The following is a 17,907-nucleotide window of genomic DNA, read 5'->3' as shown; positions in this document are numbered from 1 at the left end:
CTGTACTCAACGGCTAATATCTACATAACTACTAACTCTACAAACTAACTCTTTTAGACAGAGAAAGCACACATTCTATTAGTACTTTTGTGAACTTCGTGTTCACAAATTCCAAGCAGAAAATTATCCTCGGCTCTTGTAAAATGAGCCAGAATCCTCAAAAAACGGCTTGGCAGAAGCTACCTACAGTAAAAAAAAATGGCTGGCAGTGAATGTGTTAAGACGAGATATCTCGTCAACGGCAGTCAACCGTTTTTTTTTTTAAGACGAGATATCTCGTCAACGGCAGTGAACGTGTTAAGCGGTTTAATTGGTTTAAAGCAGCTACGAGCAACTTTTTCGATTGTTATTAAACAGTATAAATTTAATATCAATGCATCACATCTTACCTCTAATAGTCGACGAGATCAACGCAGAGTAGTCTCGCTTGAACCCCGAGTGAATCGGCCAGTGTTAGTGTGTCTGTAGCCAGGGCAGATCAGGAATTGAAATGAAACGGTTTGCAGCAGCCACTTCGGCCATAACCACAAAATAACTTCCAAAAACCTGTTAGAATATAACGAGAGATGTTCCCGCGAGTATGCGTGGCGTTCACATTGTTTATGTTATGTTGCTAGGCAGCGCAAACGGCGAGGCAGGCAGCTGCGTTTCACTTCCTGGTTTCACTTCCGCGTTTCACTTCCGGGTTACCCGGTCCGGTCGCTCTAGAGAGCCCCCTGTTGGCGCGAGTTTAGACAGACTATAGACTTAATAATCACCTAAGGGAGCAATCTCAGATACACACGGCTTTGGTCTCGTCGACTATTAGAGGTAAGATGTGATGCATTGATATTAAATTTATACTGTTTAATAACAATCGAAAAAGTTGCTCGTAGCTGCTTTAAGTTATGCTATGTTATTTTAAGTATGTTAAGTTAAGTTTCTGTTTTATCTTTGTTTAATCTGCCAAGGAGCTTGGCTGGCAGCCAGCTGGCCAGACGCCAATTGAAGATTGCTGTACATCTACTAGCTTTTAGGAGTAAAGGAGTGCATTGTGACAGTAGGGGTGCAAATCCTCCTCTCCCAGCACAATAAAACAGAGAGAGTGAGGAGGACTAGAAGACGCTGCTGCAGTCTTTCAAGGCTAGAGGATGAGTGTTAAGCTGCCAGCTTATTAAAGAAACAGATCCAACTTATAAAGTTTGGATCATAGTCTAACTAGCGCTCTGTGTTGATTCAGCCCGCTTGGCTGCCACCAGCTCCACTCCTCGCAGTATAACCTCTGCTATGCATTACAAAAGCACTCCCAGATATTATTCTTTTTTGTGCTGTGGCTTAACCGCAGTCGGTCTCCTCCTTCTGTGCAGTCGCCATGGAAGCGGCTGCCCTATATTCCTGGGGGTGCTGGTTGACAAGGTCACTGTGCTGATTGATGTTAGCCTCCAGAGTCCTTGCCTGTGCACAGGTTCAACACCATCTCCATTTCTGAGGTGCCAGAGAGGGGAGCGCCTGCGGGGACGCCGGGCACCACGAGCATCCCCCACGGACTTCCTGGGCTTTCTTTGCCATGAAGGTGGGAGCATGTGCTGGATTCATTTGTTCGTTCGGAACTCCGAGTCCGAGTGTGAGCGCTGGTCACGAAGAGGAGAGAAGCACTGTCGAGACACAGGATTCTCATCGAGTTGAACAAAGGGCAACAAATTGATACAAAACTAAGCTCTGCTTACGCCATCGCCCGGCATTATATACAAGCATCTTTGAAATTCTGGGGAATTGAAAAAATCTCCTTACCATCTCCTTACCCTTGAGAGGTGGTGATAAAACTAAGAGAAACACATTTGAATCTACACACTTGACACACTTATGTCTTTTCTAAGAATTCAGCCTATCCTGTTTTTACGTCCCTGGCCCACATTTGTTTGAAGTCGCTGGTGTCATGGCTGGTGTGATCCCATTGAGATTCAGGAAGAATCTGTTGGTAGCTCCCAATATTTTTCTGATTTATTTTACATTAAAAATTACAGCGTTTCGAGCCCTCACAGGCTCTTCGTCAGGTCAGGTTTGCAATGATCAAACAGGTTCAGTAGCCTGTACTACGAAGCTAGTTTAATGCCTTATCCGAGTAAGTTTGAGTTTAAACCTGGTTTAGCCGTACTACAAAGCAAGTTAACTTTTAATCACCATGGCAACTGACGCTGCAAAGCTAACCTGGTCGCGACCAGGTTAGCTTCAGAGGATAAGATCAAAATCCATGAGAGACCCATATAATATCGGCTCTCTGGAGTCACTCACCATTCATAAGATCGCCATATGAAAAATAGATTGCAGTCATAGAACAAGCAAAACATTCGTGGCTCTGTAGGCTACATAATTAAATTAAGCCTACTTACCACTTTATGTCTTAACAGCTCAACGATGCGTGGAGAAATATGATCACTATTAATCACCGCGGCGCATATCATGAACGGACCCTCAAATGGAGTGAGGGTGATATTCTCCTACATGCCAGAAAAGCCTATACATATAATATAGATATTAGTTTAAATATGGGATAGCCCCAATACTAAATATGCAGGCTATTCTTGCATCTTTCAGCTGGAACTGTGTCCTGTAGGCTGTATGCCAATATATGAGCAAAAATAGGCTAGTTTTTATCAATGATAACTATGCCCGCATCGTCTCAATTCAGTTCAGCAGTTTTCTCTTTTATAGTAGGCTATTAGGCTTTATACTAGGCTATTTTATATATGAATTATTCGATCAGTGCAACCACACACATGAGTGATAGAGATCATTATTCATTGAGCATGCATTTCTAAATCTATGGTCTAAATAGGCTTACAGATTGTGGAAATGTATAGACTGAGATTACACTTTTACATTTTTTGCTGCTGCCTGTATCAATGCAGCTGTATCAGACAGAAATCGCTGATCAAAGTAAATCAAATGACTGATGTGAATACAAGCTGCTGCTTTAGACAGCCCTTCAGCAGACTATCCAACGCGGATTTTCATTCTGACATTAAATCGCAGATACATTAAATATCCGCAAAAATCTCTGATCACACTGTGGCTGCGCTGAATGAGGAAATGGGTGTGGAAATGGGTGTGGGCGTGGATCAACTCAGCTGTTCATAATGTGATTGGCTAGCGCACCTCTTTCGCGTGGACGCGCGCCTGTGCACGAGCGAAAAACGTGCGCGTGCACAGGCAGATCCCAGCTTCAGTTATCGACTACAAAACCAGCGTCGTAGTATCCTTAAACTAGATAGCTTTGATCCTGTTCAGTCAAACCAGATCAAAGGGACTTATCACGGATCTGTTAAACTAGCTTCGTAGTACAGGGTCCAGTACCCTGTACTACGAAGCTGTCTTAACAGACCCGCGATCTGTCACTTTGATCTGGTTTGACTGAACAGGATCAAAGCTATCTAGTTTAAGGATACTACGACGCTGGTTTTCTACTCGATAACTGAAGCTGGGTTCATCTGGGATCTGCCTGTGCACGCGCACGTTTTTCGCTCGTGCACAGGCGCGCGTCCACGCGAAAGAGGTGCGCTAGCCAATCACATCATGAACAGCTGAGTTGATCCACGCCCACACCCATTTCCTCATTCAATGAAAGCGCAGTGGGATCAGAGATTTTTGCGGATATTTAATGTAGCCTATGGCAGAATGAAAATCCGCGTTGGATATAGTCTGCGGAAGGACTGTCTAAAGCTGCCGCTTGTATTCACATCAGTCATTTGATTTACTTTGATCAGCGATTTCTGTCTCCTACAACAGCTTTGTGCGAGTGTAAATGTACATTAAATGTGTAATCTCAGTCTATAAATTTCCACAATCTGTAAGCCTATTTAGACCATAGATTTAGAAAGCATGCTCAATGAATAATGATCTCTATCACTCATTATGTGTGTGTGGTTGCACTGATCGAATAATTCATATATAGGCTATAATAATGATATCCTAATATAAAAGAGAAAACTGCTGGACTGAATTGAGACGATGCAGGCATACTTTTTATTGATAAAAACTAGCCTATTTTTGCTCATATATTGGCATACAGCCTACAGGACACAGTTCCAGCTGAAACATGCAAGAAGCCTGCATATTTAGTATTGGGGCTATCCCATATTTATCCCATATCTATATTATATGTATAGGCTTTTCTGGCATGTAGGAGAATATCACCCTCACTCATGATATGCGCTGCGGTGATTAATAGTGATCATATTTCTCCACCCATCGTTGAGCTGTTAAGACATAAAGTGGTAAGTAGGCTTAATTTAATTATGTAACCTACAGAGCCACGAATGTTTTTCTTGTTCTATTCTCAGTTGACTGCAATCTATTTTTCATATGGCGATCTTATATGAATGGTGAGTGACTCCAGAGAGCCGATTATATGGGTCTGTCATGGATTTTGATCTTATCCTCTGAAGCTAACCTGGTCGGGACCAGGTTAGCTTTGCAGCATGAGTTGCCATGGTGATTAGAAGTTAACTTGCTTTGTAGTACGGCTAAACCAGGGTTAAACCTGAAGTTACCTCGCTAAACCACTAATCTTGCTTTGTAGTACAGGCTGCAGGTGTTCCTCATAATGAATCGGGCCCACCAGTGGGTGTGGATATGTCATGGTAGACAATTAATGTGATATCTACTGTAACACATCAAGTATCAAAAGACAAGACAAAAAGTGGGAAATAACCCTTATAATACAATCTGACATTGCTGAATATTAGTGAGTGAAAAGTAGCGTTATCATAAACATGGATCCAAAATACACAGTAAAAGGGCCAATTTTATTTTATTTATGTGGCCTATAAACTCTGAAATTATTATTAGGGGTAGGTTACTATAGTCTCATGATGTAATGGTCATGGATGTATTTAAACTCTACCCCCCCCCCCCCCCCCCCTCCCCAAAGGAAGGGAAGGCAAGCAACATTAGGCAACCAGAACAACAACAATAAACAATAATATTAGAAAAGATGTTGTCAATAGACTTATCAAAAAATATATTAATCGAAAGGGGAGAGAAGCATCAAGAAAGGTAACCTTCTCAGAGGCAAAAGGTATAAGCCCATACTTGGACTTAATATATTTGTTGATACGATTTTTTTAATGAGTTTATAGGTCACATAAATAAAATACAATTTGCCATTTTGTGTATTTTTTACCCATGTTTATGATAACACTACTTTTCACTCAATGTCAGCAATGTCAGATTGGATTATCAGGGTTATTTCCCGCATGCACTCCTAGGATGATGTCTTTCCTATGGGTGACAGTTATCACTCATAGGATGATTATGTCTTTTCTATGGGTGTACCTGTTTAACTGCAGTTATCACTACTAGGATGATCATGTCTTTTCTACGGGTGGCAGTTATCACTCCTAGGATGATAATGTCTTTTCTACGGGTGGCAGTTATCACTCCTAGGATGATAATGTCTTTTCTACGGGTGGCAGTTATCACTCCTAGGATGATAATGTCTTTTCTACGGGTGGCAGTTATCACTCCTAGGATGATAATGTCTTATCTACGGGTGGCAGTTATCACTCCTAGGATGATCATGTCTTTTCTACGGGTGGCAGTTATCACTCCTAGGATGATCATGTCTTTTCTACGGGTGGCAGTTATCACTCCTAGGATGATCATGTCTTTTCTATGGGTGGCAGTTATCACTCCTAGGATGATCATGTCTTTCGGGTGTACTTTTTAAATGCAGTTATCACTCCTAGGATGGTAATGTCTTTTCTATGGGTCGCAGTTATCACTCCTAGGATGATCATGTCTTTCGGGTGTACTTTTTAAATGCAGTTATCACTCCTAGGATGGTAATGTCTTTTCTATGGGTCGCAGTTATCACTCCTAGGATGATCATGTCTTTTCTACAGTTATCACTCCTAGGATGATCATGTCTTTTATACAGTTATCACTCCTAGGATGATCATTTTCTATGGGTGTACTTATATGCTGTAATTTTCTGTGGTAGATTACTGATATTGGCTAAGTGAGTGGACTGACCATTTACTCACCTGTAGCCAGGTGATTTCTGGTTAGCTTTAGATGACACCACTGCCTCTGTACCGTATTGTCTCTGAAGAAGATGTACTGACATCAAAACATTAGTCTTAGGGATGCACGATATGGATTTTTAGAGCCGATACGATAACCGATAAATATATTCGTCTTGGCCGATAACCGATACGATATAACCGATAATTATTATAATAAAAATAGATATAATTTTTTTTGTTTGTTTTTAACCTGTATTTTATGCACACCTGGGGTTAAAAAAGGGTTAGGGTAGATGTATGGATGTAGTGAGCATAGCTCTGACCTAACCAAATCTAACTAACATCACTGTGAACGCAAAACAAAGAAAACTTCTGATATAATATGATTGTTTAATAAAGTGTATCCCTCAATTATAGTCAATACAAAAATAAAGGCTTTTATAGAACGGAAAGCCAAGCTGCTTAGTCTGCAGATAAAACACAATGACAAAAGGCATAGTAGTTTAGACTCTTATTGTCATACTGATCTGTTCAAATTTTGCATTGGTTCCAGTTCTCAGTGAATTGTAGCCTGGGCCCAATGAATGGGGCAGGCATATATACAGTCCATGGGCAGGCACTATAAACCAATAAAACCATCTGTCATTTCACTTTTTACTGAAGAATGCTGCCACCAGATTAAATAAAAGGCACTATGTAATGTTGACTGACTGATGCTTTTTATGTAGCCTAATGTGCGCGACTGCTCCTTTGTTTTCATTATTGGCTCTGTCCCGCAGCTAACGCTAACTAGCGCGGTTAGCTTAACGTTAGCGAGTGGTTTTTTGGAGTTAAATACACAATCCCTGGATGTTTCATTTCGGGTAAAGGGGTTTCCATTAGTTTCTATAAGTTTACGCAAGCTCTGTGTATTAAGTGCTTTTGTGGGGCTGTTTGATCACAAGCCACAGACTGTAAATGTCACAGTTTGCCAAGCGGACGAGCCTGCAGGGTAGGCCGCATGACGAGCTAATGCTAACTAGGGCTGTCACTTTTTCCCAAAATAAAATTCGAACGAACTTTAATTGCCCGAAATTCGTTCGAATATATTCGAAGTTTTTTGGTTAATTAAAAAAAAAAAAAAAAATCCCAGTCCAGCAGCCTGTTGCACCAGCTGAATGTAAGTTCTGTCTTAAGTTAGGGTGTAAAGTCCACACTAACTGCTACGTTCAAACTAGTTAGTTTGACACTAAAGTTGTGTCTTTGTTTGGTTGCACCACGGAGACGTAAGGTACATCTTAACTAGTAGACCCTAAAGTCCATACTAACCAAAATAGTGTCGCAGACAATGACGTGTACAGTATCTGTGACCAATCAGTGAAAAGCACGGTGGAAACGGTGTTTATTTACGGTTGTTTAAGTAAGTGGAGTGAAAACAGGACATGTTGCCCACCGCAAATTAGTGCTTTCATATTTCATCAACACTAATCAAATGAGAACGTTATTGAGTAACGTTCGTTTAGGTTCATATTACTGTTAACGTTTATCTGTGAGCTCTTCATCAGTATTGTAGGCTATACCACCATCCTGCCTCACTAAATTGTTGCGGTTATTTTAATTTGTATGCAGTGCTGCAGCTTGTGGGAAACAAAAGCGTGAGTCATAAATATCAAAGGGTGTAATTTATCACGGAGAGCGCGTTGCGGACGCAAAACAACGATGCGCCACGGTGCCAAGTTGCAATCCGTGCCAACTGCTATTTTACGGAGGACTTTACACCTAGTAAGATGTAGGTGTAAATTTTAAGTTCTAACTTATGCCTACGTTGTAACTATTTCACTTACGCACAGCTGGTGCAACCCACTGCAGGCCACCGGGCATCAGCCCGACGTGTTAGCTTGGACGCTCACAGTCACAACACTGCCTCACAAACTTGGCTGCATCCAACTCGAGACAACTTTTCAGACCCTGGAGACAATCTTTCTCAGAAGAGACTAACGCAACAAATCTGGAGACTTTTTCTGACATGGGATTAACATTACCAGCAAGCAGCAGTTGGTTAATTTTGGTTCATAAAAAAAAGAAAAAAAAATATATATATATATTTTTTTAATTAAAAAAATAAAAATAAAAATCGAACAGTCAATTTACATATCGAACACGAACCCCTCCCCCACATTCGAAGTTGCATTCGAATTTCGAATGAAAAGTGACAGCCCTAATGCTAACGTTAACACTCGCTAACAAAGACAACAAACATATCCGCTGCATCATCGCCAGCTTTGGTTTAACGTAATGCCAGCTTAGAGGTTTCCCCTCCCCTGGGAACCTGTGTGGGACATGGATTGCAAATTACAGTAGCTTTCTGATCATTGTGAAACTGAAAAACAGCAACACACTACACACTGGCAGCAGCCATGTTTGCGTCGCAGCTGTGATGTCACGAATGTGCGACAACAAAAAGCTCCGCTTCCGAGGCAAAAAATAAACAGGATTATTATCGGATAATTTATCGGAAAAAGGCCATTATCGGAATAATAAATAATAACGCACAATGGCCATATCGGCCGATAATTTATCGGTCCGATAATTATCGTGCATCCCTAATTAGTCTCTCCTATATTTGCACCAGAGGCATTCAGTGGCTTTTTCCTGTGCTGCTGCTGCTGTGTGTCCTGCTCCTGAGAGGCACTGGGCTGCCTATCTTAGCTGAGGCGCGCTGCAGTTCCCTTGCTGCTCACTATGCTCTGCTTATTTGGGTGGTGGTGTGTGTGTGCGATCAGACGAAACCATGGCACCATTACTGGGCCTAGAAGTATTGTCAACATGGGAGAAATATTGGGCCACGCTATCTCACGTCACGATCAGGGGTGTAGTGGAGGGTAAACAGTTTACCCTCTCTGAAATGAGGCAGAGTTTTTACTCATCTATTTTCAGATCAACTGTATCAATCAATGAGGGGAAACAAACAAGGGGGGTAAAATACTCACCTTGGATACTTTACCTCTGTATTTACCACTATGATTGTCCCTCCACCCAAATAGCCAGTAGGATTGCCTGCATAAATATGACCAAGTCTGATCCACTGCTGCCATGGTGACTTCCATTATGTATTAAAGTCAAGTCGTAATATATAGGGACCGCACTAAAATATACAAAAAAAGCACTGGAGAACATTTTTTTCTTTTTTTCTCTCTTCCTCTGCCTCCCTCCTCCATCCCTTCCTTCCTCCTTCCTTCTTCCACACTACAAGTCTTTAACAAGGCTGAACTAGCCACTCATAGGAAAAGTCGTCAACTGCAACTGTTTGAAAACTCATTTTCACATCTCTCTGAATGGAAACAACATTTTCCCTGCCAGAGCATAGCCAATCTGAAACCTCATCTGAAGGTGATTGTAGTCCACAACGTCAAGCAGAGAACTGAGAAATAGATTTTACAGCTGGCTTTCCATCAATAGCCGGAAAAAAAACACATTCAAACAATATCTGCCCAAACATCCGTCATATTTTAATCCATTTTCGACTTTTGTGTTAACAGCCAAAGTGGCGATGAATGCAGTGCTACTAAATTCATGGAGGACAAGTGCTAAATCGTTGATATTCTGATGTTTTATGCCTCAACCCAACATGAAATATTGAGATGATATGACAAGACTTGAGAGTAGGGCTGGGCGATATGACGATATATTTCGTCTGGACGATAGAAAATGTATTTCGTTTAATATGAAGCTCTATCGTTTATATCGCTGTGTCGCAAATCACATTCTTTCTTTACAGCAATTGTCCGTCATTTGGATGACGCTGTGCTTTCCTCATTCTGTTTTCTTTTTTACTCACGTCCACACACGTAGTGGGATGGGACTGATCCAATATGGGTATCGGGTGACGATACTGACATAATTCACAAATCGGATCGGAATGGGGGGGGTTTGCAATTCCACCGTGGGCCCACACAGGTGGCCGTAATTTGCCCATGTATGGTTCTTTGCCTTGTATATTTTCTTAATTTTGTCTGCTTTTTGCAAGGCTCTTAAAAAAAATCTTTAATTGGCCAAATCTTTGCCTATACTGTATATTCAAGAAAAATATCGGTATCGGCATAATATTGGTATCGGCAGATATCCAAATTCAGGTATCGGAATCGGATCGGAAGTGAAAAAATGTGGATCGGTGCATCCCTAACACGCACCCGACTCTGTGTCAACAAGCCCCTTGCGTCCCTTTATAAGTGGCACAAATCAGCCGGTGAGTAGGCTAAAGAGCAGGTAGATGTTACCTCCACTCTGTCCGCCTAGTCTACCCAGGCATTTGCGCTGTGTTAAGTCCGCGTTTGATCCATATTTGCGTGTGTCCTCCGTTAAACTTGGCAAAATGTCTCCTCCCATCGTCTCATCATCCCAAGGAAATCCATTGAGGAGCCGACAACAAAACGTCTATCGTTAGCTTTAGCTTATAGCTTTCCCTGGGTTTAAGAGTTGTGTTGGATAACCGTGAAATCCCGGAGTGGAGTATTTTTGTTGAGTGAACTGAACTGGTAACATGGAAATCCCGAAGTAGAGCATTTTTGTTCCTTTAGGCTATAAACAAACTGAGAGAACTGGACTGAACTATAGGCTAAATAACTTTTATTCTACCCGTTTTGCTCTAATGTAATCTTTGAAAATCGAACTGGTGGTGTGATTCAGTTTGTTTCATTCAACTGCGCTGCAACTAATTATTATTTGTGTTGTAAATAATAGCCATGCTTATCTGTATTCTGAATGCATGTATCCTTGGTGAGGTTTGACCACATTTTAACTGGTTTAACTGCTACATAAATAAATGGCCATGTGGTCATTTTATAGAAACTATAAAATGAATTTACAGAAAATATGCTATATCGTGATGTATATCGTTATCGGGATATGAAATGACCTATATCGGGATATGAGATTTTGGTCATATCGCCCAGCCCTACTTGAGAGTCCTCGCACTAATTATGAACAGTTTATTTCTCATGTACGGTGATTGTTAGAACTGAACATTTAGCACACTTCATACTGTAGGAAATACCGACATATATCGTGTATCGTTCGTCATTCAGCCTAAAAATACAGATACTGTATATGATTTTTGGTCCATATCGCCCATCCCTAGAGCAGATGCACCCCAGGTTTCTTTGGTGTGAACGATACACACCAGTGTTTTCTCGGTGTATCAAAGCCTAGCGTTGCCATTTATGTGGCTCTTGCAGCTCCATTGAGTTTGAAGTATGAGCAGCAACCAGGTGGCAAAGTTGTACAAGGTCAGGAAAAAGGACCGATCAAATCAATCGGAAAACATAATTGGAAACGTGCTTCCTTTTCTATGCAATAATATGCTTGACAATAATTGTTTGTTTAAAATGGTGGCCTGTGTAAAATGTCTGCATCTCAGCGTCAATAGTGAGATAGAGTGCTTTCTCATTGAGGACCTGAGAGCGGAACCGAGCACACTTGTCCCCAAATTGACCCCAGGTTCGTTTCATGAGTGTGAACGTTGCATTCCGTCCCCGGGCGCAACAGCATACCGTGACAGGGTCCACTTGAATAGGTGGTCTGGGAAAGGCTTTGTCGTGCCCCGGGACAGAACACTTGCAAATGTGAACACCAACCGTACCGAACCACATAGACAACACAAAGGCTAGGATACACTCCAGGCATAGTTGATGACGCAGGTGTACTCTGCAAGTGTTCCGTTCCGTTCCTGAGCACAAAATACATTTTGTAATGTGAAAGCTGACCAGCGGGGGAGAGGTGAGGGGGGCAATCATACTCGGGCACGGAACGGAACGGAGCGAAAGCAATCATTCCCGGTGAGTGCTAAGTTTCACGTGGTCAGACCCTCTGTACCGGAGGGTCTGAATCAGGGTCTGAGTCAGCATTTCCGGGTTTTTCCATAGCAATTCCTGTGGCAAGCCTCTGATTGGCTGGGCTGAAGTCCGGCTCTCTGCGTGCATTGGTGCATCGTTAAAATGTACCACCCCACGAGTTGCGTCACACGGTGGTCACTTCATATGTCTGTCACGCATTTTGTATTGGTCTTAGGGGGGCGGTCCTTAAACACCTTTCAACAGATGCACCAGACATAGATATCTATCTATGGCTGGCTACTAGAAGACTAATAGTGACGAGTTAATCATTGTGAACTGTACAGTGTGACAAATCCTCAATGTTAATCATGATCTGAAAAAAGTCAACAGCAGTACTTCGTCCAATCTTTTCGGTAAGATGTGCAGACTAGTCCGTACAATAGGCAGTGGTGGCCTAAAGGTTAGAGAAGCGATTGGTTCAATCCTCGGGACCGGCAGGATAAATTTGGGTGGGGAAAGTGAAAATGCAGCGCTTTCCCCTCTCTTATTACTACCACTGAGGTGCCCTTGAGCAAGGCCCTTAACCCCAACCATTCTAGTTGAGCTGCTCAGTGGCCAGCAGATAAGACTGTGGTTGTACTGGTCACTTCCAGGTGTGAATGTGTGTGTTCATGTGAACAGTGCACTCCTGAAAAAGAGAGCATCTAAATCAGGGGTGCCCAAATTATTTCCCATGAAGGGCCAAAACTCAATCTGGGTGGAGGGCCGAGGGCCAAAAATAAACGTTGTGGAATTACATTAAAATGTATTGTGTTTTATAGAAAATTAACATTCTAAATCTAAAATAACATTTCAATATAATAATCTACTTTTTATCTGTTTGGTAATTGTAATAATTTGCAATTGGTTATATATATTTAAAAAAACATCTGCATTTGTGGGGAGCTTAAACATTTAATCAGTAAACACCCAGTTAAAAACAGTTGTATTTTCCACCTTCGTAATCGAGAGAGAAATTTGACTTAACACATTCACTGCCAGCCGTTTTTTTTTTTTACTGTAGGTAGGTTCTGCCAGAGGGTTTTTTTGAGGATTCTGGCTCATCTTTCAAGACCCGAGGATTCTTTTCTGCTAAGATTTTGTGAACACACAATATCTCAAAAGAACTAATAGAATGTGTGCTTTCTCTGTCTAAAAGAGTTAGTTTGTAGAGTTAGTAGTTATGTAAGCATTAGCAGTTGAATACAGCATGGTTTCAGCGTCTGAAAAATTATTCTGAGATAAACGGCTTTTTGTGAAATTCGATAGAACAGTCACTTTAACCATTCATTTTTGGCATCAGTAAGACGTCAGACATCTAAACAATAGTTTTGAACAGTAATTTCCTCCATAACAGCAGGAAACACCCCTCTCCTTCAAACTCCTCCCTCCGTGTGTGTTCTTCTTGGCTGCAGCGGGCGTGTCACAAGCTCGTTTCTGTTGCTGCTGTAACCTCGCGTCACCAGGCTCACTGCTTCTGCTGCTGCTGCCTGTCTGCTGGCGGCCGCTGTGCAAGTCTGGATGGGCTCGCTCGTTTCTTGTGGTTTCGGTTGAGAGCTTTGATGAAGCTTTTGCGATTCTGGTCTTATTTATGCTGCGTGTTTCAAAGTGTGTTCCACCCGTAATCTATTATGCAAATTTGCAATCCCGCACCGCCAGCAATCAGCGCGAAAACGAAAGCGTTTTCGCCAATCCATTTTCATGAGAATGGCTTCCTCACACTGCTTTTTGCTTGCCTTCCTCTAGTCTGGGAGAGCACTGTCGCCACTTAGTGGGTCGGTGGAATGGGTTGTACATGTTTGGTGGCTCCAATATTGATATAAGAGATGTAAAAGGGTTAGATGCACATCCCACGGTCAAATTTTTTTTTTTCATTTTTTTGACGTACGTCATTGGCAGTCAACCGTTGGATTTTTTTTGACGGATTAATACGTCATTGGCAGTGAACGTGTTAATTCACAACTTGAAAAATCCTCAAGGTACTTTGAAAATCAGTTTCGTAGTGGCGACGTATATTGTACTCTTTCAAAACAGCCACTCTCTGTCTGCAAATGAGACAAACCGCTGTTGAATTTACTTCGGGAAAAAAAATACTCGTCTTGCCACTCCGTCCTAAACTTTCTTTTGTCAGTGTGCCACTGCCGTGATGATGATCTGTCCATCTTGCTGAGCTGGTGTAAAGCCAGTGACTGGGGAGGGATCAAATATCAGAGCTCACCCCCCAACCAGGTGATTCAGCCAACCAATCAGGAGCAATCAATCCTCAGATAGCAATGCCTCACATGATAGAGTCGGGGAGAGATAATACCAGCTGCACAAAATTAACGTTAATCGTAGATAGAAGAGTCCCGACATCTCCATTCAGGCGCGGACTGCTGCTGCATAATCGGGCACGTCGGGCAACTGCCCGGTGGCCTGGCCTGCAATTTTCTTCTTTTTTTTACCCCCAATCCGTGGCGGGCCAAAAAAAAAAGAGGCCAAACTTGGCCCGCGGGCCCCACTGATCTAAATAAAGGTAAAAGAAAGAAAAATAATTATCTTTCTTAAACTGCTATTTTAATTTTTGTTTCCAAAACGGCAACAAAATTACTCTCTGCAGTCTCAATTGAAACCAAAATCTCAAGTGAGGCAATCTGGTTGGACTTCCATTCCAGGAGTCATGAGCAGTCAATGATTACAATACTTTGTCTGTTGAAGTATTTTCCCTTTGTAAACGGATGATTCAACATGAAGAATCTCTAACAGCTAGTTAATCTAACTTTTAATTATATGTCAATTTAGTGCGGCTATGATCTAGACCTTGAACGCTGACTTGGGGCAGTGGTGTTAATTGTTTTTTGGAACCTGACCGTGAAGGAAATTGATTTCATCATAAAAGATAACAAAAGTCTGTGTGCTGACAGTTGATTTAGTGAGCCTTTTGCACTGAAACTGAGCCAGGATATTTCTCAGCGCACTGTGTCCTAAATCAATATCTATCAGCCATCTCAAATTAAATCGAGATTGAATCCCAGTTTCATCACCAGGTCTAATGTTTGGTGAATTCCATGTTATTATACCATCCTGCCAAAGAAAAGGTATAATTTCTCATTTGATTTCACTGAACACAGACTGTGTAACACAATAACTTTAAGCTAAATGAATATCAAAATTGGAAAATGACAGCTCTAAAATTACAGCTGGATAAAAAGCTGTTGACATTGGCCTACTGTAGTGGATAGCTACAAATATTCTGGTATTCTTCTTGTGTTTCAAATCCCATGTTGATGTTACCTCTAAAAGTCCAGCAAAAAGGTCCAGCAAAGCCAAAAGGAACTCCTTTAAATCTTTTCTGAGATGATAACTTTCTTTTACAGAGGTGTCATTGAATCTGTTTTAACCCTTTGTGTTTTTGCTTGGTTTGGAAACTTACATTTGTCCAGTAAAAAAGAAAAAGCCAGTAAGATTTCAGGGAGGACTCAGGCCAATCCAAGGACATTTATAGGCAGGTCCTTAGAAGGGCTAATCATGCTATATTGGACTGTCAGGAAACATCCACTCCAGAGGGAGTTTAAGCTATCGGCGTCAGGTAATCGTTTCAGGACACCCTTAAAGAAGGGCCGTCAAAGGGGTCACGTGACCCCTGTGAGTTAAAATAAAATATATCTTTGCACTCGAACGAGTTCCAAATCCCTACTTTCTTGACTTTTCCTAAATATGTCTGTTGTACGACCCTGTGTTCATACATTTTCAAAATCAGACCGATATCATGCGCTATCTACGCTTTGATGACAAGAGCACAAGGGCTGCCGGCCTTGTGGAGGACAAATTTGCCATGATAGCAGAGACACCTCCCCTCTCCCCGGCCAGTACATTTAGCATTTGAATAGAATTCATTTCGCATTTGAATAGAATTGACAGGGAGACTCCACACAAGAGGTGCAAATGCACAGCCTCTCATTCAAATGACTAGGGGTCAGTCGACCCCTCTTCTGGCCCTTGTGGTAGGTAAAAATGTCCCAGCTTTGCTAGTGTTAAGGCCAAAACAGACTCGTCCATCCGCCTCGAATTGGAGCCGTCTCGCCGTCTGCTGGCGCCAGCGAGCCCTACATGCTAGGACGTCACTACACCCTCCCTCCTCCTGTGAAAGCTCCGTGGGAAAATGGCGGCGATTGAGTGCAGGCAGTCTGAATGAAATTGAATGTAACGTTCCCAATTCTATGTATTAAATTCTAAAAAACGACCCTCAACATTTGGGAAGGCTAAGCCACACAACTAGTTCGTTATAATTTAACGTCATGTTTCGAAGGCGACTTTACGACGATGAGCACGGTAAGGACTCAATCAGATCAGGTCTCCGCTGACTACCTCGGAGATCTCTGTTACAGGCCCAAGGCAACGGCCAATCACAACTCTCGTGCAGCTGACGTCACGCACGTATCGTCGCCGCTGAGTTACATTTTGGAGCAGCCCCCGTCAGCCGATGGCGCCCCCTCCCCGCATGACGGCGTCCACCCCCCGTCATGCGGGGAGGGCGGGGCGAGGCTCTGACGGACGAGTCTGTTGTGGCCTTTAGGAGGACTAAAAGAGTCCATGTCTCCTTCATCCCTAATGCTATAGATATGCTTGATGGCAATTAGCTCTCTGGCTGCAGTTCTCACATTTTGCACTTCTCCACTCCTGCACATTTGTGTGTGTGTATATTTGATGTATTTTGTATTTGGAATGAAGTTCCCTTTCCCTCTTGCTCTCTGTTTTATTGTGTTATGTCATTGTTGTTGTCTTTTCTGCATTCTGTCTTATGTGAACCCTGGCTCCCAAACTAATTTCCCCTAGTGGGACAATAAAGTAAACCATGAACCTTGAAACAAAGTCTGACACACAATGTGATTGCAGCATAGATCTTGTTTGACACCTTCACCAACTTTTTTGCAGCAGACAAACACAATCAATGAGCAGAGGTCGGAGAGGTAACCGCATTTTACCTTGAACGATGAGATGCACTTTTGTGGATTTTGGTTTCTTGTTTGTGAGGATGGAGCAGACGTAGGGTCCCTCGTCATGGACGTCCACGTTCTGGATCTTAATGCTGTACTCTGTCACTGCTGTGTTTTCCATTAGGACCACGCGGGGGTCCAGAGACCATTTCTCATTTCCTGCAAATAAAATGGTGGTGCGGTTGAGCCACGCCACTCGCGATACCTTGCTGTCCACATTGCATCTGGTGGGAAGAAGCACAACAAAAATACAAAATACATTAGAGAGGTTAGGAATGTCTTCAACTATACCCTTTAATGGGCGGAGAGTTTTTGTTCAGGCCAGAAAGTGTACATGGCTAAATAATCATCGATTCACTGGTATTGATCAACAACCCTATCAAACTACCTAGTCATTTTACGCTATGAGAGAGAAAAAAAAAATATTGCACTTTTAAACCACCTTTATTGGACTGCTCAAGTAAAAGAGCATTCTGACTAACAACACTACACACCAACATTTAAAGGTAAAACAACTAAAATGGGTTGTTTCCCCAGAAATGTATAACATGACCGCATAATTCTAGCCCGGTAAACCAGCCGGTCACCTGAACTCACATTTAATTTGGTTCTGCGGGACCGTCTGGCCTCAACTCTGGGAGGGCTGTCTGCAGAAACTGCAAAGCGGACGAGCCAATCAGCGACCCGCCTCGTAGTTGACATCGTAACCGGCCAATCAGAACGTCACTAGCAAAACAGTAATGGCTGCCTCCTTGCCTGTCCGCCTCGAGGAGTAATGTGAATGTTAGTCTACTTTAACCAGCCATAAAGTGCAGTTATTGCATAAATAGACTCAATAACAACAATTAAACAAGTACAGGAGTATGCAACAGCGAGGTTTCTGGGCGGAAAATATGTTTTTGCCGTTCTCCCGAGTGGATTTGGGTTTGACTGGATCCAACGCTGATTGGCTGAAGGAGTTGTCTGTCAAGGCAAGTACATCCGCCCAACTTCTGCCCACTGTAAAGACTGTTGTGAAGGCTTCAGGCCAGACGGGAACGAAGAACGAAAAGAAATGTGTATAGGCTAGTATAATTC

The 17,907-nt window shown here is 42.3% G+C and overlaps 1 protein-coding gene across 1 annotated transcript in view; it reads right to left on the bottom strand.

Moving 5' to 3' along the window:
* Positions 1–17,907, bottom strand: part of opcml (opioid binding protein/cell adhesion molecule-like) — a gene marked incomplete at both ends in the record, with an annotated part of 498,196 nt that overhangs the window by 276,500 nt on the left and 203,789 nt on the right. The window contains one exon of the mRNA XM_083639111.1: positions 16,819–17,054. Coding sequence (XP_083495237.1) covers positions 16,819–17,054 — 236 coding nt within the window. The remainder of the gene's footprint in view (positions 1–16,818; positions 17,055–17,907) is intronic.

The sequence above is a fragment of the Poromitra crassiceps genome (assembly GCF_964638095.1).
Source record: "Poromitra crassiceps genome assembly, chromosome: 1".
Lineage (NCBI taxonomy): Eukaryota > Metazoa > Chordata > Actinopteri > Beryciformes > Melamphaidae > Poromitra > Poromitra crassiceps.
This window is presented reverse-complemented; position numbering and strand designations above follow the sequence as displayed.